The sequence below is a fragment of the Trachypithecus francoisi genome, unplaced genomic scaffold, assembly GCF_009764315.1.
Source record: "Trachypithecus francoisi isolate TF-2019V2 unplaced genomic scaffold, Tfra_2.0 Lachesis_group10, whole genome shotgun sequence".
Classification (NCBI taxonomy): domain Eukaryota; kingdom Metazoa; phylum Chordata; class Mammalia; order Primates; family Cercopithecidae; genus Trachypithecus; species Trachypithecus francoisi.
Window position 1 is genome coordinate 96,180,288 of NW_022681455.1, and position 27,112 is coordinate 96,207,399.

The 27,112-nt window shown below is 47.4% G+C and overlaps 1 protein-coding gene across 1 annotated transcript; it reads right to left on the minus strand.

The window, feature by feature from the left end:
- Positions 1 to 10,493: 10,493 nt before the first annotated feature.
- On the minus strand, positions 10,494 to 25,395 carry LOC117087802 (putative inactive carboxylesterase 4). Its single transcript, XM_033218436.1, has 6 exons — positions 25,161 to 25,395; positions 20,866 to 21,073; positions 18,224 to 18,368; positions 16,015 to 16,148; positions 13,633 to 13,786; positions 10,494 to 12,011 (listed from the first exon to the last, which is right to left on the minus strand). Exons 1-6 carry the CDS (start codon positions 25,210 to 25,212, stop codon positions 11,856 to 11,858), a joined length of 849 nt encoding a protein of 282 aa, XP_033074327.1. The 5' UTR covers positions 25,213 to 25,395; the 3' UTR covers positions 10,494 to 11,855.
- Between the last annotated feature and the right edge of the window lie 1,717 nt (positions 25,396 to 27,112).

The window sequence follows — 27,112 nt, forward strand, 5'->3', positions numbered from 1 at the left end:
CCAGGTGGCCTCTGTGCCCTCCTGGAGAAGGTTTCCATGGAAATGGTAACACCTTCTGAAGGGGACAGCTGCCCGGGACTCAGAGTGGGGCTCAGAGAGGGAAGCACTCCTGGGATCAGAGACAGGAGGGCTGTTGGGGGTGGGTGAGCCCCTCCAAGAGGCCTGCGCCTTCTCACCGTTGGAAGATTCCAGCCAAACTCTTGCTTGTTAATTCCGACCATGTAGGGGACAGTGTGGAACTTTCTTTCAGCTTGAAGCTCTTCAGGTGTTTTCGGCAGCAGCACCCCATCAATCACGGTGGTAAACAAAGAGGGACTCTGGAGAGAGCAATGCAGTGCCTGTAATTCCCTCCCTGGTCACACCCATGTCCCCAACTCTGCCTGTCTGAGGGTGAGACAGGTACCGCAGACTGGCATGACTATGGGCCATGGCTGTACATGCTCAGGGTCCTAACTTAAGGGGGTAGATCTCTGTGACTCAGGGGTAGAACTTCAGGCAGAGACTGACACTGGTCAGGTGATGAGGAGAGGAAGAAATCTTCACTCAGATTGAAATATATGTATTATCTATATAAAATTACATGTCTATATATTTCCATTTGAAGTGCGTGCATTTCCCTCTCTCTGTCCACAGTTGATTTTAGGTAGTCCTGGCAGTTGCTTCCGATAAAGCTCCCATGAGTGCTGAATTAGAGAATACAGAGTCATCTCTCAAAGGGGAAATACTGGGTTAGGCTCTTGCAAACCTCTGGCCACAACATTTTCATCAACCTTCTTTTATGTGTGGGTTCCTGTTGAAAGACACTTCCACAGCTCCATCCCACACAAGAGACGTTACTTTAGCCCTTTCCACCACAGCCTCATGTATGAATCAGCCAATTTCCTTCTCCTTTTTCTGAACGTGCTATTTTGTGGATTTTTCAACACCAAATGCATGGCCAGCAGCACTGCAGCTCCTGCTTTACCCAAGCTTGTCTCACACAGGCACCTTCCCCGTAAGGCACAGCACAGCCTGCTTAGCTCAGGAATGCCAGACAGCCACGCTCCTCTTGGGGCCACTCTAAACAGTGACATCACCATAAAAAGCACAAAAATGCAGAACACATGGCATTAAATAGACCACGAAGAGGACGCTTGTTAGCACGAGAGATGAAACGAGAAGACAGGTGGCCTCGCCGGATCTCAGATGGAACGTGCCCATCATGCAAATCCAGCTTCCCCTGCTCTGTGCCTGCCTGTGTGTGACCATGAAAGTGCCACCAGTATCGATTTTGGGGTTACAAGGACATTTTAGCAAGCAGGTGAATTTATAAATGCAGAATCCATGATTAATGAGGAGAGATGGTGCTATCTATCTGAATTTAAAAAGGAGCTGTTACTGATCCATGGCTGGCTTTGAGGAGGTACTGAACAGTCATCACTCAAAGAGCCTAGACTAGGACTTGATTCCCTATTAGAGAGAAAATCATTAAGGAAAGAATCAGTGATGAACTCACAGTATACTGATCCATGTCTTCATTTTAGGTTTTACCTTTGATGAATAATTTTTATACTGTCACAGATTAGAGAGAGCCTGACTCACGTGTTGCCATCAGGGCAGCTGGTTCTGGGTACAGTTATATTTTTATATTTCATATTTAGTCACAATGGTGTAGTTGCTAAGATAGAGCATGGACATTGAAAGCAGATTAACTGGATCTGAAGCCTGGCTCTGCTACTTACTGGCTGGGAGTTTCACCTGTATGGGCCTCAGTTTTCTCATCTAAGAGGTGAGTTATTATGAGGATTAAATGACTGAACACATGTGAAATACTTAGCACAGCACCTGGTGTCTGGAAGGGCTGAACGAATGTTAGGTATTACTTGTTAGCAGGGTTGCTGCGGGTCCCTCTCAGAGACATCAGTCCTCTGTGCCATATTCCCAGTTCCACACTCCATGGGCTGCATTTCCCTCCTGGATATCAGATGGAACTGGATAATTCCTAGCCTTTGAGACCCTATGGCTTCAGGGACCTTTGATCTGCTCCACAAAAGCCAAGCTAGTTGATAAGCTAGTTTTGGCTGCCTGGGGGAGATGTTCTGTGAAGTGGACCAGACCCAGCTGGACAAGGTGCAGATCCTAATCCACTATGGCTGACAATACAGAAGAGAATTGGGGTGCAAGTTTGGCCTCTTTGAGAGGCTGTCCAAGAAGGCCTGCCCTGGGAGGGCAGCAAGAGGAGCAGCCCCTCTGGAAGGAAGATGCAGGGCAGGCTACATGGAGGAGGCGCTGCCCGCCTGCGGTGGGCTCTGGGCAGTGAATGATATTGACAGGTGAGGAAACGAGTGAGAATTTCTAAACAGTGGGACCTGCATGAGCAAAAGAACACAGGTGTCTCTCTACAGGGTCAATTCCAGAAACACCCAAGAGTTCGGGGCTTGGAGAAATGCCATGGGGCAGGGTCTAGAGGGAGGGACAGGTGCAGAGGCTACCTTCTGCACAGTTTGGCACACAGTGTGCATGCAGGTGTGCTTTGAAGGACTAACTCCATGGAGGGAAGGGGATTTGTCTCATAAGGAAAGCCAGGCTTTTAAGAAGTGGGGGTGACATGCTCTAACTCTGTTAAGGAAGGCGAGTCTGGCTGCACCAAGAGACATGGAAATGGGGATGGAAGGTGAAGTAGAAGATATAAAAGTTGAGGAGAGAGACAGGAGCACCCCAGTTGGATGGCAGCCATGCGGAAGACTGCCATTAGCAACTATGACAAGTGATTGCCGCTGTCCACTCTGAGTTTTCAAGTGGCTGCCCTGTGTGGGCATGACCTTGCTTGTGTCAGAAAACTCAGGGCATCCTCCACTCCTCTCTCTTTCTCACCCGCTGCATCCTGTCCATCAGCAAATCCTCTCAGCTATTCCCTCAAAGATATCCAGACTCCAACCACTCCTCCCATCCCCACGGCCACAGCCCTGTCTAAGCAGCCAGGAGCCCTGGCCTGGATTATGGCAATACAGTGGCCACCCAGTTGGTCAAATGCATCCACTCTCCCCCTTTCCTGCAGTCTACCTGAACACCAGAGGCAGAGACCTTTGTGAGATCTAAGATCATGTGACTCCTCTGTTCAAATCCTCCAAAGGCTTCCCATCTTGCTCTGAATCCAAATCCAAGTAATTTGGATTCAGTACGGGAGAGTACAGTCAGTCCTCTCCAGCCAGACTGGCCACTTCCATCAGGGTCTCTGCAGTGGCTGTTCCCTCTGCCCGGAATAGGCTTCTCCGGTTTCCTGACAGCTGACTTCCCGCCTTCTCCAGAGCTTGGCTCAAATGCCATCTTCTCACTGGGCCATTCCCTGATCCTGCTACTTCAATTGAAATCACCTGCAAACTCTATCCCCTAATGCTACACACCATCAAACAGAATACACACTTGATTTGATTTTCGATTGCACTCTCCCTGCACTGTAATGGAGGGTCCCAAGAGGGCAGGGAATCTTTCTTGTTTCACTGCTATATCCCCAGCTTCTAAACAAGTCCTAGCACATATGAAGTGTTTATTAAGTCTTTGCTGAATGAATCTCATGCACTCCACCCAAGACCATTTAAGGAGAGTGCTGAGACCTCCAGGGAGGCAGCATAGAGGACAGGATTGTAAGATGCTGCAGACGTGATGTCACCAGAAACAGTCAACCCACTGGGAGGTAGGGGTGGGGGTGAGGAGATCGGGAGGATATGTTGGAGTTTCCTGTGTGCTGGGAGGAGGCGAGTGTCCTTGGACTGAGATTCAGGCTTCCCCTCTCCATGCCTAATCATCCCTGCTATCTCTGCCTCCTGATAGTGGAAGGTTCTGGTTCAGCCTCCTCCCATAGTGCCATTTTGAGGAGCAGACAATGGAAAATAGAAGGGGAGTGGGCAGAGCCCAGTGCACACAGAGGTGATGCCGGGAGCACTGGACCGGGAGTCAGGAAAATGGGTTCCAGGCCTGCTGCTACTCCTCCTGGCTGTGTTACCCAGGTGAGTCACTGCCCCTTTCTGGGCCTCAGCAACAAATACACAGGAGTTACTATAATTACCCAAAAGAGGATTCTTTCACTCACAGTTAATTGGAGCTTAAAGGTGCTAAGACTCAAAACCTGTAATCGAGAAACAAAAGGTCCTTACCTCTCTGGGGTCTCCATGTAAATCCAAAGAGAAGAATTTCTGTGAAGACAAAGGCAGAGGATGTGGGTTAGAGGCTTCCCAGGAGAACACTGAGCTGGGTGACTGGGTCAACAGAGGTGTCAGGTTCTCCCTCGTGGTGCCAAGCTGGCTGGGCCCAAAGGAAGTGGGCAGGACTCCAGCTCTGCTGGGCCTGAGCACAGGGTGAAGGCGTAGCAGGGAAGGGTGGGCACCCGCATGGGAAGGATGGGCCAGGGACTCTGAGCCAGAGTTGATGGAACTCTGGAGAGGATGCCCACTGGTTGTGGCTGCCCAGCCCCCAATCTCTCTCCCTTTCCTCTTCCCCTGGGAAGAACATGCAATTCTCCTTCGGAGACCTCCTTCTTCCCCCATCACTCCATGAATTCATACATCTATATGCCACCTGGTGTGCTCCATCTCTCTGAACATGAGTTTTAGCTCAGGAATGGGCATACACCCATGTCAATCCAATAGAGTTTACCCCAAAACTGTTGCAGGAATTGTTTAGAAAGAGGGTTTTTATAAATTACCTTGGGCAGTATGGCCATTTTCACAATATTGATTCTTCCTATTGATTCTTCCTATCCATGAGCATTGTATGTTCTTCCATTTGTTTGTGTCCTCTTTTATTATAGATTCAATGCCATCCCCATTAAGCTACTAATGACTTTTGCCACGGAATTGGAGAAAACTGCTTTGAAGTTCATATGGAACCAAAAACGACCCTGCATTGCCAAGACAATCCTAAGCCAAAAGAACAAAGCTGGAGGCATCACGCTACCTGACTTCAAACTATACTACAAGGCTACAGTAGCCAAAACAGCATGGTACTGGTACCAAAACAGAGATATAGACCAATGGAACAGAACAGAGCCCTCAGAAATAATACCACACATCTACAGCCATCTGATCTTTGACAAACCTGACAAAAACAAGAAATGGGGAAAGGATTCCCTATTTAATAAATGGTGCTGGGAAAATTGGCTAGCCATAAGTAGAAAGCTGAAACTGGATCCTTTCCTTACTCCTTATACGAAAATTAATTCAAGATGGATTAGAGACTTAAATGTTAGACCTAAAGCCATAAAAACCCTAGAAGAAAACCTAGGTAATACCATTCAGGACATTGGCATGGGCAAGGACTTCATGTCTAAAACACCAAAAGCAATGGCAACAAAAACCAAAATTGACAAATGGGATCTAATTAAACTAAAGAGCTTCTGCACAGCAAAAGAAACTACCATCAGAGTGAACAGGCAACCTATAGAATGGGAGAAAATTTTTGCAATCTACTCATCTGACAAAGGGCTAATATCCAGAACCTACAAAGAACTCAATCAAATTTACAAGAAAAAAACAAACAACCCCATCAAAAAGTGGGCAAAGGATATGAACAGACACTTCTCAAAAGAAGACATTCATACAGCCAACAGACACATGAAAAAATGCTCATCATCACTCGCCATCAGAGAAATGCAAATCAAAACCACAATGAGATACCATCTCACACCAGTTAGAATGGCAATCATTAAAAAATCAGGAAACAACAGGTACTGGAGAGGATGTGGAGAAATAGGAACACTTTTACACTGTTGGTGGGACTGTAAACTAGTTCAACCATTGTGGAAAACAGTGTGGTGATTCCTCAAGGATCTAGAACTAGAAATACCATTTGACCCAGCCATCCCATTACTGGGTATATACCCAAAGTATTATAAGTCATGCTGCTATGAAGACACATGCACACGTATGTTTATTGTGGCACTATTCACAATAGCAAAGACTTGGAATCAACCCATCCATGACAGACTGGATTAAGAAAATGTGGCACATATACACCATGGAATACTATGCAGCCATAAAAAAGGATGAGTTGGTGTTCTTTGTAGGGACATGGAAGCAGCTGGAAACCATCATTCTCAGCAAACAATCACAAGAACAGAAAACCAAATACTGCATGTTCTCACTCATAGGTGGGAATTGAACAATGAGATCACTTCGACACAGGAAGGGGAACATCACACACTGGGTCCTATTGTGAGGAGGGGGGAGAGGGGAGGGATAGCATTAGGAGATATACCTAATGTAAATGACGAGTTAATGGGTGCAGCACACCATCATGGCACATGTATACATATGTAACAAGCCTGCACATTGTGTACATGTACCCTAGAACTTAAAGTATAATAATAAATAAATAAATAAATAAATAAAGGAAGGAAGGAAGGAGTAGTAACTTTTACCAGAGTAGGAATGGATGATGGACTAACATTAAAAAATAAACATATATCATACAACTATAAAAAAATAAAATAAATGAATAAAAATAAAATAAATAAAAAAAGAAAGGGTTTTTAAGCAGAGAGGATGCTGTCTTTAACCTTTCCAGGAGACATATCTGCCTAAGAGTGAAGCCAACACAGATGTGCAAAGCTAAAAGATAGAGAATGGCAGATTCGCAGTAATATCCTGTGATCATCTGGATCCAGCCATGCCTGAAGCCATCAACTCCTGAGATTTCCAGTTTACAAGAGGATGCTATTGCAACACATTTCTTTTTCTGTTCAAGGCACTTGGGAGAGTCTCCTCATCTCCCATTAGAAAGCCCTGACTCATACAAGCTCACTGAGTCTCATCCTACCCCACGCTTCTCTTTGGTGTGTGTTCACCAACATTGCAGTGACTGTAATGTTGCACTGTAGTTCACAGGTCTGACCTCTGCTCAGGACATAACCAGTGCAGCTCCCTCCATTAAGGATTATAGTCCTACTAGTCAGGAGTGTGTGTGTATGTGTGTGTGTGTGTGTCTGTGTGTGTCTCTGTGTGTGTGTGTCTGTATGTGTGTGTGTCTATGTGTGTGTGTGTGTGCATGTGCGTGTACAGGAGGCAGTGGGTAATCATGGAGGCGCTTCCACAAGATTTCAGAAAAACTCAAAAGGATGTCCCAGGATCTTAGGGATGGGTTTTCCCAAAGACTCAACTCTTCCCTTTTAAGCTGGGCCCTCTGATGCCACATGCAGAATTGCTGGAATATTCGCCTCCTTCCAGGCATGAGAAAACAGGTGTGTTTTAATTCCTTGAGCACTTTGGTCACTTAGAGCCTGAACCAAGACCTAAGCCCCAAGACCACACTGGACTCAATCCATGAAAACACAAGTAGAGTCCAGTGATAGAGGCTGGCCCTGAGACCCAGGAGTAGCCTCAGGTCCAAGGAGACAGTCCAGGGATCAGGCTTCTCCTGAGCTTGGAATTTATACCCTTCTCCCTCAAAGGCAATAGTTTGCAATGTCCCTGGGTGCTGTGTCATCTGGGTGTTTGTCCTGCTGGGCTTCCCTGTGATGAGAGACTGCCATGGCCATCTATCAATCCTAAAGGTCCACAAGTCCTAATATGTGAGGACAGCAGGGGCAGCAGAAGATACTCTAGACCTGCAGGTGTGGGTTGTAGATCCCACAGTGTTGCTTCTGTGACTAATTTGAACTGTAACATGGGCCAATTACAAAATTCATATGTTTTTGTTACCTCTATTAAAATGGGCACAACGATCTCAAAGCTGAATTTCTCAAGAAAGATAGGGTGGAGTCAGGGTTAAGGGCACGAACTCCCGAATTCCACTGTCTGGTCTCAAACCTGGCTCCTCCACCTTCCCTGTGAAGCATCCCTGAGGACTATAATGAATGCTTCCCCTCTGTGCTGCCACCATACTCAACCTGTGAAGTATATGAATGTGTTTCTCTTTGGATACATCCTTGTGAGCAGGGACTATGTCCACTTCATGTCTGTTTCACTACCACTAACACCCACCCCTACATACTGAGCATGGATGGATGGATGGATCAATGGGGGGATGGATGGAGTTGGTCAATACATGAGGTACAGTTGAATTGGATGGATACATAAATAGATGGGTGAAAACTAGCAGATAGGTGATAACTGGATTGTTGGTTTTGGAGGAATGGGTGATGGAGTGAAGATGTAAGGTGACTGGATGATCCATGAATGGTGGATGGATTGAAAATAGACAAATACAAAGTTATGAATAGGTGGACATTAGATCGATAAAAAGATATGAGTTAATTGGATGGATTAGTGAACAGATAGATGGATAAGAAGATCATAGTAGATGGATTAACAAATGGGTGGACGGATGACTATCCTACGAGGAAAACTGAGTCAGAGTCTCAGAAAATCTAGAAAACTGGACCACCACCAGGTCTAATAAAGACAGTTTCTAAGTCAACCAAGATAAATTGTGACATCTTTCTGAAAATCTTTGAGCTTAATATCTCCATCCCCCAAATTTAGAATGATGGTGTCCCCTGGGAATATATGACATTTAATTCCTTAACGATATGTGTGAAAACAAGAATGGCAAAATAATAAATTTTGGTCAGGATTGAGGATTGTTACACAATTTTTTATCATGTTGTTTTTGGACTTTTTTTACATTTGTGGCATTTTACACTAAAAAAGGACAAATCAGATTCCCCATTCAGATACTGAGGTTCATGAAAGGTGAGACACTGTCCCAGGTAACTGTCCCAGGGCAAGAGTACGGCTGAAATGAAGAAGTCTGGGACGAAGTTTACAGGGTTTGGGCTATGGGAACAGGCACACCTACCATTTTCAATGTTGTCTCCATGAGCTCCTCTTCTGTCTTCTGTCGCAGGCAGTGAACCATGACAGCTGAGGTGGTAGTTTGACACCCAGCAGCGATAGCAATTTGCTGCAAAGATCACAGGCAACAGCAGAGTTCAAGAGCTATTTCCCTTCCCTCCACCAAAGTGGAAAGTGGTGTACTATTCCAAGCCCAAGTTGTACAAGTGGCAGGGGGCAGCAGAAGATACTGTAGACCCGCGGGTGTGGGTTCCAGATCCCACAGAGCATTGCCTCTGTTACTTATCTCAATTGTACCATAGGTCAATTATGTAATCTCTCATCTCTGCTACCTTATCTCCATTGCAATGGACATAATGATCTCAAGCTGAATGTGTCAAGAAAGGTGAGGTGGAGCTGGGGTAGAGAGCATGGAATCCTGAACTTCCTTGTCTGCTTTCAAATCCTGGCTGCTCCACTTACCAGCCATTAGGCCACAGGCAGTCCAGCTGATTTCTTTGGGCCTTGGTTTCTCCACCCATGGATAGGAATAAAGACTGCACCTACCTCATGAGTTAATACATGTGGGAGAGTGCCATGTCTCCCACACAATAAACACGTGCAGCGTTGCAGGAGGCCTAGGTAAGACGATTCACACAGAGGCACTTCAGAAGGTAGCGAATGTGCTTTAAAGGTGAGTTCTAAAGAAAAACAGGATGTCTTCCCTTGTAAGACATAGACGGGGTTTCTCAGCTGAGTGAGGCGTCTGTGGCACAGCCAGGAGTTTCCAGCTGCACATTTGGGTACTAGAGTCGCAAGCAGTAATCAAGCACGACTCTTTAGGGCACAGGTCGGCAATGTGCCCATCAAGGCCAAATAGTAAATATTTGAGGCTTTGTGGGCCACATGGTCTGTGCTGCAACTTTAGCACTGCTGTTGACGTGAAACACAGCCATAGACATGAGGTAAATGAACGGGTGTCACTGTGTTCAAAGAAAACTTCCTTTATGGACACTGAAACTTGAATTTCATATAATTTTATGGTTCATGAAATATTATTCTTCTTTTGATTCCTTTCAATCATCAAAAAATTTTTAGAAACCAATCTTAATTCAAGGGCCATGCAGGCATAGATCCAGATTTGACCATGAGCGATGGTCTGTTCACCTTTGTCCTAAGTCAAGCCACAGAGCAACACCAATTAGTGCACCAAGAACTCTTTCAATCTTTAAAAATACGTAAAAAATGTAAAAATTTAAAAAGCCCTCCTGAGGGAGAGGCTCCCTCATGCCTGTCCTGGGGATTGGGGTCAGTCTGCCCAGCACACTCTGGTTTCCCTCTTTTCTAAGAGTCCAGGGACATCTAAGCAAAGACAGGACAGTGAGCCTCTCTCCTAAGTGACCTGGAATTGGGGCGGAGAGTTGCTAACGTAAAAACGCTCGTTTTTCACAACAGAAAAGACAGCCTGACTACTCTCTGGAACCAAAGGAGAGTCCTTAAGCTTAGGGGCAGATAAGGTGCTCATGCACACTGGAAGCAAAGTGCAGCCAGAAAGAAGGGCACAGAGGGAGAGCAGGCAGGCTCCATGGTGGGGAGCCAGGGTGAGTGTACATGCTGGAGAGCCATGGTGCAAACACAGCTCACTGCAGCCTAGACCTCCTGGGCTCGGCTGATCCTCCCTCTTCAGCCTCCCGTGTAGATGGGCCCAGAGGCTTGCACCACCATGCCCAGCTCAATATTTTGATATTTTGTAGAGACAGGGTCTCACTTTGTTGCCCTGGCTGGTCTCGAACTCCTGGGCTCAAGCAATCCTTCTGCCTCGGCCTCCCAAATTGCAGGGATGACAGGCATGAGCCACCACACCAGGATAATGCTCCTTCTTGACTTAAGTTGGATCAATGGGCGACTGTTGCTTATAACCAGTGAATTCTAAAAAAATTCTCAAAAATTCTAAAAATTCTTGACATCCCCATTTTCTCTCCTATGTACCAGCCCTTTAAATTTTGACGCTATCCTCAAACAAGCTTTCAAATCTACTGAAATCCTCCATGCCACTGGCTCCAGTGGGCGCTCCTTAGCCTAGGTCTGGATTCCTATTTGTCACCTCTTCCTTTGGCTTCCAACCATTCTCCAGACAATGACAAAATCCTTGCCAGGGTCCTGTGCAGTGTGATCCCTGCCAACATCCCAGCTCTCAGTACTCGCCACGCTCCCCCTGCTCTCCCTGCTCTGACCCCGTCGGCCCTGTCTCTGTCTCTCCCTCACGATTGAGATGTGGCCTCCTGCCACAAGACACGCACATGTGCTGCTCCCACTCCCTGGACATTCTTTGCTCCTGACTCACTGGTCACTTTTCCAGCAAGCCTTCTCTGGTAACCTCTTCCTGCCCCAGGACTCAAAGCTCTCTTTAGATTCTGCTGTGGCAGCAAGTACCTCACCTTTACTGCTCTTGTCATAGGTGACACTTTGTAATTGTGTGATTCTGTAACGACTCATCTATTCCCTACATTATAGCAGAAGCTTGGGGAGGTGTTAGGTGTTTGGCTAGAATGCAGAGCCACATACGGCCATATAGTGTCTACATTTCCTCCACATGGACATCTGACTTTGAGCCAAACAGTGACCTCTGCCCACTTCTTGTTCTTGCCTTCATTTATTCACCTAGTTTTGTGGTGTGAACAAATGAAACAATGAGTGAATTCTCCAAGAACCAATCCTGGTTATCAGGCGCTCAGTGTGGAACCGCTCCAGGCCGACAGCCCACAAGTGGGTCCACAGAACTCAGACCCTGAGAGATATAAGACATCATCTCAGCCCACTGCCCCCTGCCTACTGCCCAACATGGCACCAGGCCCTGGCACATAGGAGGAGTGTGGTCACAGATAGGGCACTGTACTGGCTGCTAGGGCCAGGAGCTGGAGTCCCAGCTCTGCTTTGATCACCTGCTGCCCTTGGCAAACCCCTTCCAAGCCCTGTGTCGGTTTCCCCGGTTGTGAAACTGGGACGTTGATCAAGGTGTCTCCTCGCCCTTTCTGCTCAGCCATTGATGCCTCAGTGATTCTAGGAGAACATTAGCTAGAGCCCACCACAAGAGAGACCCCTGAGGATTCAGGAGCACAGAGCCAAGGGGGTGGGAGTATCCAGCGGGAGACCTACCTCAGCCAAGGGCTTGACATCGTCTTTCTTCACCAGAACAGCAGTGAGGGCCACGCCACTCTCAGAAATGGCCCGGTGGAAGAGGTTCTTTGCCAATGGAGACAAAACCTGAGAGCAGAGTGGAGGGGAGGAGAGTTCATGCTCAGGAGTGGGGTCAGTGACTCGCTCGCTCTTCCAAGCTACATCTATCCCACCTCTGCCCTGACCCATTCCCCTGAGACCCTGGGGCTCAGTGGACACAATGGCTCCTCACCTGGCCCTGCCTGCTTGCCAGGCTCTCCGCCCACCTGGCCACCCAAGGGAACCTCAGCGGGATTGGGATAGAGCACAGGGCAGGGACATAATGGGAGGTGTGTGACAGCCGAGCCTAACCAACAAATTTATTGGAAAGGCAACTTAGCATCTCCTAGCCACAACTTCCGAATCCGCATCTCCATTACTCAGAGTTTATCCTAAAAAGTGATCCTGGCGGCAAACGAAGATTTCTAAGAATGCCTCTGCTGTTTATAATGATACACACTGGAAATAACTCACAGTTCCAATATTATACAATTGGGCTAATAAATGGTTTTTCATTTTTATCATGGAATACGGTGCAACTGTAAAAGATACTATTAAGGGACAGCACTTAATATTTAGTAAAATCGTTGCATTGTATTATAATATTCAGGAAAGTACTTTTGTAAATAAAAAAGACAAAGAGAGATAATAGATGATAGGTAGGTTCATTGATAGGTAGATGGACGGATAGATGAATAGACAGATAAATAAAAAGTCAAGGAAGCAAGACTAGAAAAATCCACGTCAAACAGAGCACAGTGACTATCCCTGGGTTATGGGATTGTAGATAGTTTTTTGCCTTTCTTGGGCTTATCTGTATTTTTCCTTTTTCTTTACTTTAAAAAGTATAAAAATTTTTCCTCTGTGTATTCAAGTACAAAGCCAACACAGCATTGAAGACTCCAGCAGTGGGCTGACCCTCTGCCCACATCGAGGCAGGCGGAAGGCTTCCTACGGCTCCCGGTACTTCTCATCTGGTTTTTCACCCCAGCTCCCCCAGTTTCTCCTGCACCCAATCCCCCACACCAGCAGGACCCCTCACACCCCCAGGTTGCGTCTATGACCCACAACCCCTGCCCCATCCCTCCCTATCCCCGGCTCCATCCCGCCTTCCTCTGTCCGCCCCCCAGCCCACCGGCCCCACAGTCGCAGAGACTGTTGCCTACTTCTTGGGCATGGACCAGCCATCAGACCACCCCAGAGGAATCCCCAGCCTGCTCAGTGTCCATGTCCCCTCCATACCTAGTTCTGTATTAACTAAACAATGACCTCTGTCCACCTCTTGTCTTTGCCTGCCCTCACTCATAATTTAAGCCTATCCCTACTTCCCAAGAGAAGGGAAGTGAGTTCTTATGTGAAAATGAGTGGGAAGGAGAGAGAGAAAGAGAGAAAGAGCTCAACCAAGCTAGAAGAGGAGAATGCCACCATTGTAGGCTGCAACTAGAGATTCATATGGCCCCAGGACACTAAGCTGAGCTCTGAGCTTCCTGGGGGTCAAGGAGAGCTTGGTCTTTAGCTTTCCACCCTCTGATGCTAGGCAGTGAATAGGGTCAGTTCCAAACCCAGGTATTGTAATCAGAGGTATCCATAGCTGGATTGACAGGTATCCAAGAGATCTCATCAGCATCACATCAAGCAGGGGGTTGGGCCTGGTGCCAGGAGCACTCACAAGAACAGAGACACTTTCTCCTCCCGCTGACTCTCCAAAGATGGTCACAGAGCCTGGGTTCCCTCCAAAGCTGGCAATGTTGTCCTGGACCCAGCGCAGGGCAGCCAGCTGGTCCAGGTGACCCCAGTTTCCCCGGCTGTGTTCATCCCCTGTGCTGTGAGGAAGAGAACAGATTAAGGGTGGGGAGCAGAGATGTCATGGCAGGACCTTCAGGACTAGAGATGGGGCCAGGGGCACTCAGGGAGCCTTTAAGAATAAGACTGGGCTTCAGCATCTCTGAGACCCTGCCTTTATTCCTACATTATCGTGGTGATGTATGGTTCTACATTCACTCAACTGGCAACTATTTGCTGAGCATCTACTGTATGCCTGACACTATCCTATGAGCTAGAGCACATCTGAGAGCAAAACAGGCAAAACCTGTGACGACACATAGCTCCCACCACAGATCACAAGCAGATAAATAGATATATAGAGAGGATATAACGATGTCAGGTAATCAAAGCGCATTGAGGTAAACACAATGGAATAAGGAAAAAAACAGGGGTGGGACAGGGGATGCCATTTCAGATCGCAATCAGGGAAGGCCTTCTGGAGGCAGTGGCATTTGAGGTTTTGGAGGCAAAGACCTTCATAAAACAAGCACAACAAGCAAATGAGCCTTGCAAATATCCAAAGAAAGGAATTCCAGGTAGAAGAAAAAGCAAGGGCAAAGGCCCTGGGGCCCAGTAAAGGAAAGTGTAAGTCAGGAGGTGCAGCTAGAGAGAGCCCTGGGGCCCTGATAAGAACTTCGGCTATTGGCTATTATCGTAAGGAACATGGGAAGCCCCTGCAGTGTTTTGTGCAGAGGCATTGCATGATTCAACACACATGCTAAGTGATCACTCTTGGTACTGTGCGACTCAGCCTCAGGGTAAAAGTGGCAGGTATTTGAAAGTAAGTGTTAGGATCATAATCAAGGTGAGAGACAGAAAGCTTTGGCTGGGGTAGGAGCCAGGGAGAAGGTGCGAAGTAGTGGATTCTGAAGGTGGAGCCAAAAGAGTTATGAGAAAATACAGAGTCCAGGCTGCCCACAGGGCCTTCTCCTGAGCCCCCGGAAGGATGGGGCAGCAGCAGCTGAGTGGAGGTGTGGTGGGAGGAGCAGTGGGAGTCAAGGATTCAGCTTGTTCCTCCTTCCGGCACCTTTAGACAGCCAGGGGTGGGGAGAAGAGAGTAAGTGATGCCTGTGGATTTCAAAGGTGAGATGGGCTGGAAATGGGGGCTCTGGGCTGCTCCCTGGGATCACTGGAAATTAGTAGGGAGGGAGAGGGAGACAAGAGAGGCCTGTGGACAGGGAGGAGGAGGGACCAGGAAAGGGACTGGGAAGGAAGCATGTCGCAGAGGCTGAGCAGCCATTGGCTGCTGCTGTGAAGTTGGGTGGAGAGTAGGGGGAGGTCATCGGTGACCGCGAGGAGACCAGCTGAGTGGCGTATCCAGGAAGAAACCTGACTGGCATGGGTAGAGGAGATACGCAGAAAAGAGGAAGTGGAGAGAGATCATGAAGCAGCTTTATTGTAATGGGGAGCAGAGATACAGTCTGTGGCTGAAAGGGATGAAGATGATACAGCCAAGACTGGCCTGGGATGCCTTGCTGACGGGTAGACCAGAAGCCATCCTCCATCTCCCTAGGCCTTCTCATCAGAGAGTGGAATCCCTCCCACAGCCCTCCTATTACTCACTTGGGATTAGGGTGCTGGGATGTTAACACTTAGTAAAGGTTCATAGTAATTGCACCTTGAAGGAGATCTCACTTCTGTCTCCATGGAGACCTGATGGGGAAGACTCCATCCTTGCTTCCCGCACTTGCCAGATTTCAAGCGGAGCATGGGGTGAGAGGACGCCAACACTCCTCCAGGAAGGGGTCAGATGCTCCCACACCCCACCATCTGCAGCCCCCATTCCTTCACCCACAACATGCTCTGAGCTCCCTCTGTGACTCTGCCCCTTCCCTCCTTTCCATGAGAAATCAGATGTGTCAACCTTCAAGAGCTGGGCTGCCTGCTAAGTGTCATGACAGAGAAATTCAATGTGCTGGAGAAACATAGGTGAAGAAGAGATGAGTCTTTCAGTGGAGGTAACTGGGGGCTGGGTCTTGCAGGATGATGAGCAGTTCCTCAAGTACTTAGCATTCCAGGCAGAGGAGTAGCACATGCAAAACCTCAGAGGCAAGTGGATGAGTGTGGCTGGGGAGTGAGAGGGTAGGTAGTGTCCAATTATGATGAGGTTTGTATGCTACAATGAGGAATCTAGCTAAGGTCTCCTGAGGGTTGACATGACCAGAGTTGGGTCCTAGCAGCCTTATGTTGGGGGTCAAAGTGCAGTGAGGAGAGTCTAATTTCTTACCTGAAGAATCCCCAGATGCCCAGGCGGTACTGAATGGTCACCACCACCACGTTTTCATGGGCAGCAAGGGCCAGCCCATCATAGGTTGATGCCGCACCCACCATCAGCCCCCCTCCGTAGATCCACACCATCACCTGGGCAGGGAGGAAGCAACATACCAGTTACAAGACACAGAGCCAGGGAGCACTCAGAGGGTGTTTTGTTTGGTGACCTACCTGTTGGTCACAACTAAAGGAGGATGTTACCCAAAGTTCACCAGTGCCCAGCAAGGTTGCAAAAGCCAGTCTCTCTCCTCCAAAATTCTCCCAACCCGGGCCCGAGCCACCACCCCACTGCACATACCCTGGCTGCCCCTTTCTTTCTACCCAGCCTCCAATGCCTCCTCCTCCCAAGGCTCTTCATGCTGAGAACATCATCATGGGTATAGCAAAGGCTAAGGATGTTGTGTTCTCCCTCTCACTCCCATCATCCTCAAGCCTGGACTGTTCATGCAGCTCAGCGTACCCTTGGGGAGCCCTTGTATCTCAGCTTCATCTCAGTTAACTCTCTCCTGGTGAATTAAACTTATCTGTGCATGAATGACTGTCTCAAGAAGCACACATACCTGTGATGGTGTCTCTTCCTTAAATGCCTCCTCTATGACTCTGCATCTCCAAATCCTATCCATCCTGCACAGCGCAGCCTAAAACCCACCCGCTTCAGGATGCCTTCAATCAATGGACTAATGCTGTCTGAGAACTTCCTATGTGCCAGGAACTCTGCTAATACCCGAGATGAGAGTAGGTACAATTCCTAATGGAAGGTTCTTGCATTTTAAAAGTCCACATAGTGGGGAAGTAGTGAGAGTGACTAAAATAATAATATTGTAATAATATTATTCATGAATATAAAAGAACTCATAATATAAACTATGTACTAAGTGCTGTTCTAAGCACGTGTAGTTCTAGAACCTGTGGCCATTCCTGGAGGTTCTCCTGCCTCCAGGTTCCCAGAGTTCCTGTTTCTCCCACACATCTAATCCCTGCCTGCTTCCTGGGGAGGGACTGAATGTGCATTCCTCTGTGTGTGAAGGCTGAGCCTGAGGGCTGGCCTGCAATAATATGCTGAAGAGAGGATATGTCTCCGCAGCCCAGATGGCAAGATCTTCGAAGGCAGGGGCTGCATGGAGTGGGCTCATGTTCCCCCTTTCCCTGAAGCCCCAGGTCTAACTGTGTATATGGGGCACTGAGTACAAAATAGAAGAATGAATGAATGAATGAATGAATGAGTAAGACTTTCTCCCACTTCCTGTGTCTTACAAAGCACATGTAGGGCCAACTTCTAGTCACACGTTCACAGACCTGCTCCCCTACTCCTGGGCACCATGCCAGAGTGCCCCTGGGAGACTGGCTGGATGTGACACTCCTTCCTCTTCCACCCTGGGGTGGCCTTCTTTGCCAGGAGACCCTCCCTACCCTGCAGCTGGCAGCCTGCCCCATCTCCAGCCCTTCATTTATTTGGGAAATGCTGACACATTGGGACATTGGGTCATCAGCCTTTATCAAGACAATTACGGAGGGAAATTACGTACAAAAAAATCCCAGATATTTGGCCAAAGGCAAAAGAAAGAGCTTCTGGGATTGTCCCAGGCTCCGCCCCCAACATCTGTACCCAGACAGTGAAAGTTACACCAGATGAACGTTGGTGTACTGGAGAAAGGCCACATAAAATCTCAATGCCCTACTCTGTGTCAAAAGCACTGGTTTGAAGATCAGAAGACTTGAGCCAAAATTACCCTACTGCGTGACCTCCCCTTCCCTGTCTGGGCCTCAGTTTCTCTATCTGAAAAGAAAGAGTTGAGGTGTTGGCTTTTCTCTAAGTTCCTTCCACCTCTAACATTATTGAAAATCATGTCTTAACCACTCTGGGTGTCAGCTTTTTAATCTAATAACTATAAGTAATCATTCTCATCCTTCTATTAGCATGAGGGAACTTGGAACAATTAAGATGTTCATTAGAGATGCACAGCAAACTCCCCCAGAGTCCCTGTGTCATGAGGGGAAACTGAGGTGTGGAAAGCCTGTATTTCCTGTGGAAGCCCTGGGGTCCCTGAAACAGTCCTGTCCTGTGCAGCTCCCTCCTCAAGCTGCCTTCATCCCCTTCTGGTCTGCCCCAGAAGATCCACGGTCCTGGAACTGACACGCCTTGACCAGGGCATCCCTCGGCTTACCGGCAGCCTGTTTTTCTTGGTCAAGTCAGCAGGAGTGTAAATATTGAGGTAAAGACAGTCTTCGGAAACCTTGAGAGGAATGTTCTCCTTTCGGTTGGTAAATAGATCTGAGAGAAACTGCCCCCTCTTGGGATCCTGGGAACACCTGGGGAGGGGGAGAAAAGAACCCCTGAAGTTCAGCTGGATCTAAGCCAGGTGTCTTCTTTGGCAGCACCTTGGACTGGGAGGTTTAAGCCTGAAAATGGACTTGATATTTACAGACTTACCACATTGTAGTGGGTAGGCGGCTATCAAGGGCTTCAGGTGGGGGCGCTGGGACTCACTAAGGTCTCCTAAGACCAAGCAGAGTGAGAAGGGCTTCACACCTCTTTCCTTCCCGGAGCCTTTGGGACTCCCAGCATCAAGGAGGGGAGACAACAAATACACTGATCCTCCCTGGGAGGTGACATTTCCCTCAGTAGCTCAGGGGTGAAATCTTCGTGGGACAACATCAGGAGAACTGTGCTCTAGTCCTCTCTCTGCCACTTATTTGCAGGGTGACTTTGGGTGAATTCCTTTCTCATTCTGGGTCCCAAATCTACCAGGTCTAAGTGAGAGCAGTGATTTCTACATGGTTCTTGCAGCCCTGACACGCCAAGATTCTATCATCTGGCTCTTCCAGGAAAGTGCTGTTGCGTTGCCCTGATAAACGATCTCAAGGATACAACATAGATGAACATTGGTAATAGTTATTGAGTCCTCCCAGTGTTCCAGGCACTCTTTTAAGTACCCTTTGTATATTAACTCATTTAAGCCTCAGATCAGTCCCATTACATAGGTTCTATTATCTCCATTTTACAAATGAGAAAACTGAAACCCAGAGAGGTTAGAGAACCTGACCAATGTCATATAGCCAGGAAGATTCATGCCATGTGGTTCTTACACACAAGTATATTATAAGCCACAGTCCCAGATCTCAAAGTACCAGAAGGTAGGCGCCACTGCCCCCACTAGATACATGAGGAAACTGAGGCACTCAGGCTCTGGGATGACACAGTTGTCAAGTGACAGAATCAGAGCCAGCAAAGATGACTTCTTGATTTCCATCCTGGGAGATTTTCCTACAGAACACCAAGTACAAGCTGTGTTACAATAATAATAATAACCAAAAGACATTCCAATGTGAAGAAAGGGAAAAAGAATTCAACTTGACTGGTCTTCAGATAAATGCAAACTAAAGAGGAAAATAATATTGCTGTTATTGTTATTATTATGTTGCCTATCCAATAGCCAAAATCATTTTTTAATGATCCCAAGCATTGCCAAGGGTGCACCAAATAGAGATTTTCATACATCAGTGGGAGGAGTGTAGTTGGAATATTTTGGGGGAGAAATCAAACAAGAGATATATACTCTTTCACTCAGAAATGTCATTTCTGGGAAGTTATCCTAAAATATTCATAAATGTGCATAAAGGTTTCACATTCATGATGTTATGTTATTAAAAACATCACATGTAACTTAATGAACCCAAATACAAGCTTGGGGAAATTAGTTATGGTTCAATACCCAATGTAATGCAGCTGTTAACATCAGGCTGTGCTATTTCATGGGATGGAATGATGCTCATCACATACTTATAAATGAGCAAAGCAGGCATCCAAATTATCTCAATGTAGCATTCCATTTTAAAGGGAGAAAGTATAGCAACAGACAAAAAACTGAAATACAGACAACATATTAGATCATAATACTGTACCATCTAAAAGATTGACAGCTGCTCTCTTTGAGTGGTGGGATATTGTATGTGATTTTAATTTTCTTACTTTTCCTTATCTAAATTTCCTAAATTTTCTGTAATAAGTATATACTATACTTGCAGTCAGAAAATAAAAACAGTAAATATTAAAAAAAAAAAAAAAAAAGCAAAGTAAAGAAGGTAGCCAGAGACGGACTGCTGGGAAACCTCTGAATACCTGGCTGCTGAGATGCATGGGGTTTCCTCTGATGCCTGTAGGGTCCTTGGTACCCTGGGGAGTGTCGGTGAGGCCAATTAGAACCTTTGGGCTTTTCTTCCCAGCTTGGCCAGGGTGAATGGACACACCTGCCATCATTCTCCTCAGGAATACGGAACTGGACACACTTGAGAGTTGAGCACTTACCGAGCGGACACCTCAGTACACTTGCCACCTACACACTTCCTGGCCCTCCCCTCTACCCAACTATGTCAGAATTCAAGACAGAGGAATTCATGAGATCCTTCTTTCTGATCTCCCTCACCTGCTTAACTGCTTCTTTGTTTCCAAGGCACTTATCCCGTTCTAACAGATCACATAATCCATGGAGTAATTTGCATGTTGTTCTTATCTGTCTCCCCCTGCTAGAATGCATGCTCCATGAACCTAGGGATCTTTGCTTTGTTCAATAATGGATCCCAAGAACCCAGAAACATGCCTGGCACACAGTAGGTGATCAATAAACATGTGTTAAATAATGGACTCCAGAATGCTGTGAGACTTCTGGAATGTTCTTAAGGGTCTACAATGATCTTAAGGATTCCAGAGCAAAGGATCAGCCCACTGGGGAACTGCCTTGACTCCTTCCTGCATCACTTTGAGGCAAACATCCCCCACAGACACATGCCACAGCCACCCCTGGCTTACATAGGAGGGTAAGAGGTGGCATTCTTCACGAAGCTCCATGGCTCTGCAGGCTGCGGTGGAGTAAACCTCAGGGGTCCAAGAGGGGGCTTGGCAAAAGGGATTCCCAGGAAAACGGCCACAGGCTGTGCAAATCCTTCTAAGCTGATGAACTTCCCCAGCACCTTGCCATGCACGGTGTCCACCACAGGTGGCGAGGACGGGTGCCCTGCTGGACATGGAGAAGAAATCAGAATGCATCAGAAGCAAAAGGCTGGACCGGGATTCCAGGTAGGGTTTGCCACTTTTAAGTGAGTAATCTTAAATAAGTCACCTAAACCCGCTAGGTCTCAGTTTCTCTTGATGTACCATAGGGATGAGGATCAACGTCCTTCCTAACTCATCGAGCTGGTTTAAGGAGCAAATTAGAATTGGAGGCATAAAAACTTCTAGCCAAAAATAAACGCAAGAAGGAAAGCTACTAGGAAAGAACAAGACATTTAGCTTCTCCCTTAGAAGCCTCTGGAAACATTTATCCATTAGAATCCTGGCACTGAGGCACATGCTGGATGAGAGGACGAACAAGGGGTGCCCCATATTCTCAGAAGCACTGACCCTTGTAGGGAAGGGTCACATATACACCTGAGCCTACAGCTAGGAAGGAAGTGGCTGTGTCCTGGGAGAGGTACCCATAAGGCAGTCTAGGAATTAGAAGAGGGAGCAAGGCCTTCTGATTGTGGGCATCATGGAGGAGCTGGGACTTGCGGTAGGGGAGAATTGAATCAGGGGAAATGAGAAGCAGGGGGTGGTACACAGCAGAGAGAAGGGAATGTGCTGAGGCTCAGAGCAGCAGAATGCAGAGCCTGTCTGGGAGAGGGGGCTGGCCCACGTGCACCAGGTGGAGTCTGCGGGGAGTGGAAAATATTCCTGGAATGACAGAGCGCATGTCAGGGAGGGATAGAATGCCAGGCTAAGCACTTGAGTTTTCTTTAGTGGATAAATAAGCAGCAGGAACCATTCCAGATAAAGGATGTGGTCAGGTCGAGGAAGATTCTTCTGGTGGCCCTGGGCAGGTCTGCTCCATTCTTGCAGCACAGACAGTGCTTCCTCACTGAGCTGAAATTCATTTCCCACAGCCTCTGCATCAGTCCTGGTTCTACCTGTCATGGGATTGTACTGGCCTGATCTGACCTGCAGCCTGTGGTCTTTCAGACACTTGATCTTGCTGCCCACCCCTCAAGTCCTATCTGGCTCCAGTGACCTCAGTTGATCTAAGCTTCCCTCCTAGGAAGTCATTTCCAGCCTCTTGTCCTCCCAGCTGCTCTGCTTTGGATACAGACAAGACGTCAACACCTCCCTCAAAGCGTGGGGCTAGAACAGAACAGAACAATTCGGATTTGGTCTTAAAGGGGAATATCCAATCACAATGGAAACCCCTTATGCAAAGCCCAGTTACACAACAGCCTCCATGCTCATCTTTTCATTAGCCAACCCTGTAATGTCAATATTTAGCTTCTTTTCTTTTGTTGTTGTTGCTAATTACAAATAATACTGAGATGAACATCCTTGGAAGAATGTTTAGCGACATAGCAATGGGTGGTGGCATTACAGGTAGCCTGTTTTCTTGGTGATTTCCATGTTTTCTGCACTGTATGGGATTTCTGGTCTTCACCTGAAATATTCCCACCCCATCTAAATTATTTTAAATTTTTAAATAAAAAGAAAAAATACGAAGAAATATGATGATGTCTAGAAGATATTTTGAAAGACTTGGAGACCAGGCACAGTGGCTCACCTGTAATCGCAGCAGTTTGGGAGGCCAAGGCAGGCAGATCACTTGAGGTCAGGAGTTCAAGACCAGCCTGGCCAACATAGTGAAAACCTCTCTCTACTGAAAATATAAAAATTAGCTGGGCATGTGTGTGCCTGTAATCCTGGCTCCTCAGGAGGCTGAAGCAGGAGTATCACTTGAACCCAGGAGTCAGAGGTTGCAGTTAGCTGAGATTGCACAACTGCAATTCCAGTCTGGGTGAAAGAGTGAGAAGGAAGGAAGGAGGAAGGAAGGAAGGAGGAAGGAAGGAAGGACAGAAGGAAGGAAGGAAGGAAAGAAAAAGAAAGAAAGAAAGAAAGAGAGGGAAGGAGGGAAGGAAGGACAGAAGGAAGGAAGGAAGGAAGGAAGGAAGGAAGGAAGGAACTAAGGAAGGAACTAAGGAAGGAAGGAAGGAAGGAAAGAAAGTGGGAACGAGGGAGGGAGGGAAAGAAAAGAAAAGAAAAGAAAAAGACTCCGTCCCTGACCAGAGGTGGGGGAAATGGAAGGGAAAGAAGACCAGAGATGGCTTGTGATGTTGGATCCCTGTTTACACAGGCTCAGTGGAGATGTCAGTGAGATATCGTGGCAAGATGAAGCTTTGTGGGGGAGCAGGGTAGAATCTTCTCCTAGACAGGAGAAGATGCCAGTGTGACAGGGAAGGGAAAAAAACAAAGATTAAACACAGGGACCACTACAGCCAGGACAGAAGGTCCATCAGTGTAGGGAGGAGAGAACATTCCGGTGTCCTGGAAGCCCAGGGAGGAAGAGATCGAGGAACCAGCTAAGAGTGCTGAGGGCTTCAGGGAGGTGGAGGAAGGTCAAGACAGAGAAGAAACCACTGGGCTGGTCTTTCTCAGCTCAGGGATTCACTTCAACAGGATGAGGAGGATGGCAGCCAGAATGCCAAGGGTGAAAAAGTGGGTGAATGGGGGAAAGCAGAAATAAGTATGAGAACAAGAGCAGTTGCTGCTGATGTTATATGAAACATGAACATGGTGGGCACCTACTGTGTGTCAGGCATGCATTCCACTTTATTTAATCTTCGAAGAAGCCTTGCTAGGTAGGCATCAACATGCCCATTATACAGAGGAGGAACTGAGGAAGTGGAGGCAGCCTGTATGGTCTTCCTAAGGAAGGAAATGGATGGCATTGCCAGGAGTAACCAGAGATAAAGGAACATTCAGTTCCAAGTAGGGTTCCTCTCTTCCTCTGCCCTTCCCCACAGTTCCAGAGCTCTCACAGTGTCAGGCTGCCAGAAGGAAGACAGGATGCAGATGGGGCCTGGGCTGTCAGGATTCAGGACCCAGAGACAGACCCAGGCACGATTTTTGGGTTGACCTTGGGTAAGTACATTTCCCTGCGTGAGTCTCAGATTCTCCGTCTATAAAATGGTACAGGGGCCTTTCCAGGCCCCTCGCTGCACCCCTGTATGTACCATGTGTTTTGCTTTCTGTATTCTGATGCTCTGGCATCTGAGGCCTTGTTGACCTTGGAGAAACTGTCCCTCCTAGAGTCCAGCCAACCCGGATCCCACACCCCAAACGCCTCTTTGATCTGGTGGCCATGCCCTGGCCACTACCCACCTGCCCTAATCAGCCAGGGCTAGGTGCCAGACAGCTAGGAACAGTCCCTGTGCCCCAGAGCCTCCTGAATTATCCCAACTCGCCAGTCCTCAGCCTGTCTGCCCTGCCTTGCCTCTTCTTTCCAGTGGAAGCGACAGTAAAAGCCCCTTGTCCTGAGATCCGCCCTGTCCCCTCCCCATGCTCTGCTGCTTCCCCTTGTGCCCCCCACACTGGTGTCCTCCTCCTGTTGAGAACATGAGTAAGAAACTGTCTTTTTAATGGCAAGAGGTCCTGATATAGTGGCCTGACCACAGCTCAAATTTTCTATTCATACACTACCTTTGTAAACAAAGCCTTTATTTATCCAACCCTTTTTCGAGCTTTCTACATACTAGGCGCTGCCAAGAGTGCTTTAAAAACAACGACTCATTTCCTCCTCACCACAGCCCAATGAGATAGGTAGCACTGCCACCTCTATTTCAGAGAGGGGGTAACCCAAGTACGGAAAGGCTCAGTCCCTTGCCTAAGGACCCACAGCTGTGAAGCGCCCAGTGGGAACTCAAATCCAGGCACTCTGGCTCCAGAGTCGATACTCCTAATATTCTGCTGAGCCGCTCTCCGTGATCCAGCCATATCGGCACTAATTAAGGGACAGTAAACTGAGCTGCCTAAATTTCTCCTGTGTGAGGCCTGAGGTCGGCCAGCTGCCGGTCTGCATGGGGGCAAGCAGTGCAGGGCGGCCTCAGGATGTTCACCCTCCCTGCATCTCTGCGCGGACCGGGCTGGCCAGGCTCAGCTGCTCCAAGTCCAAGTCCAAGTACGGAGGGCGAGCACAGCCGCGGAGCCGGACCTGTTGTGTGTTTGCCTTTCTGTGCCTCTGCGTCCACCTCGGCCCAGAACAAGGATTTCAAAAAGTGCCCCGCATATTTGATTTCAGAAGGACTCACCCCAAGCCGTGAAAGCAACAAGAGTGGCCAGGACAAGAGCACGGAGCCACATCGTGGAAGGGTGACAGTTCCCGGGGCCTGCGAGGTCTCCCTGCAGCTCGGAGGGACTGCGCTGTCCAGCCCTGGAGCCCAGCCCTGCCCCGAGTTACCGCCCTGAGCTGCCAATTGCCTAATCCTCTAACTGGGAGATAGCAGAAAAGCCCTCCCTTTCCCCAGATTTCCCTGGGCTTCTAGTGGGAACTCAAGCCACGCCCACCCACAGTTTACCCTCTTTCATCAAACCACTCTGGACTATACTCTCAGATTACAGAGAGCTGTAAATTCGCCCAACTACTTGTTACATAAGGGTTTCTCCCTTGCAGGACTCTAACCTCAGTGCACTGTGAGGGCCCACAAAGGCCTGCACCAGCAGGCAGATGCCTTCAGGCAAAGGGGAGCTTTAATCTGAGGTCCTCAGAAAAAAATTGGAAAATGTTAGAGCCACTGACACCTCACAGCTCAGCTGGGTAAGTTAGGACATATCTCAGCTCCCAGAGCTTGTGCTTCATAGCGTTGCAGGCTCTCAAGCTTGGAAGCGGTCTTAAATTTCATCTAGTCCCCTTTCTAAGGCCTGAATTAGCTTCACAATATCCTGCCAACTGGCGCAGCCCCTGTCACACACCTTCAGTGTCAGAGAACTCACTACTTTCCAAAGCATGAATTTTTGGACAGAATGAACTTTGTCCACCCATAGTCCCTGGCTCTAATCATCCATCCATCCATGTACCCATCCACTCTGTGAACATTTACCAAAATAGTTGGCGCCTGGCCACGTATAATGAATACAAAGGCTATTTCAAGACATGGTTCAGCTTCTCACGGGGCTCACCATTGGTAGACAAGACAGATGCGTGGAGAAGCAGCAGGGGTGATATCAAGGCAATGTGAAATCACCAAATTAAGGGGATACAGAGTGCTCTGAGCACACCTGGAAAACTGTCATTTACAAGCTGCTGGGGACACAAGGACGTCGTTCAAAGCCTCTTTCATGGGATCATTAAATGTCCAACAATAGGGAATTCACTAAACACAGTCTGGTACAGCTGGCTAAGGAGATATGATGTATTCACTCAAAATAGTGATGTGCACAGCTATTTGTTAACAATGAAGACAGGATACGTTGTGCAGGAGAAAATAACAGGTTATAAATTGTTGTGTGGTGTAGACAGTTCCTCAAAAAGTTCAACATAGAGTTTCCATATGACCCAGCAATTCCCCTCCTAGGTGTGTAACCAAGAGAACTGAAAACATGTCCACACAAAAACTTGTACACAAAGAGCAGTGTCATTCATCCTAGTCAAAAAATGGGCAGAACCCATATGTCCGTGACCTGATGAATATGTAAATAAAGTGTGGTCAATGCTTGCAGAGACATATCATACAGAAATAAGAAGAACATGCTACAATGTGGGTGAAGCTAGAAAACATCATGGTAAAGGAAAGTAGCCAGCCACAAAAGGTCACATGTTGTATGATGCTTTTTATGTATAATTTCCAGAATAGTTAAATCCATGGAGACAGAGTGGTTGACAGGGTCTGGGGAAGGCGAAAGAGAGGGGAATGAGGAGTAACTGCTAATGGGCATGAGTTTTATCTTCGTGGTGGTAAAAATGTTCTGGGATTAAATAGTGATGATGTTAGCACAACTTTGGGAATATACTAAAAACCACTAGATTGTACACTTTAAAAAGGTAAACTTAATGGTATGTGACTTACATTTCAATAAAATAATGAAATATTTTTTGAAAATCTTGACAGGTATGCTATGGTCCCGTTTGAGTAGTAACATATGTCTTTATTTGCACAGGAAAATACTGGAAGGCTATATATCTAATTAGAATTACAACAGCCATTTCCTGGCTGTAATCTTGTCAGTGTTTTTACTTATTTGCATTTTCCACTTTTATTTCTTT

What these genes read in the sequence shown, in the direction of transcription:
- LOC117087802 (XM_033218436.1), bottom strand. Translation starts at nt 25,212, where the DNA reads ATGTGGCTCCGTGCTCTTGTCCTGGCCACTCTTGTTGCTTTCACGGCT. An exon ending in TGTTGCTTTCACGGCTTGGG is followed by an intron (nt 21,074 to 25,160) that starts GTGAGTCCTTCT and finishes CTCCATGTCCAG; the next exon opens with CAGGGCACCCGTCCTCGCCA. An exon ending in GCCACCTCTTACCCTCCTAT is followed by an intron (nt 18,369 to 20,865) that starts GTAAGCCAGGGG and finishes CCCCCTCCCCAG; the next exon opens with GTGTTCCCAGGATCCCAAGA.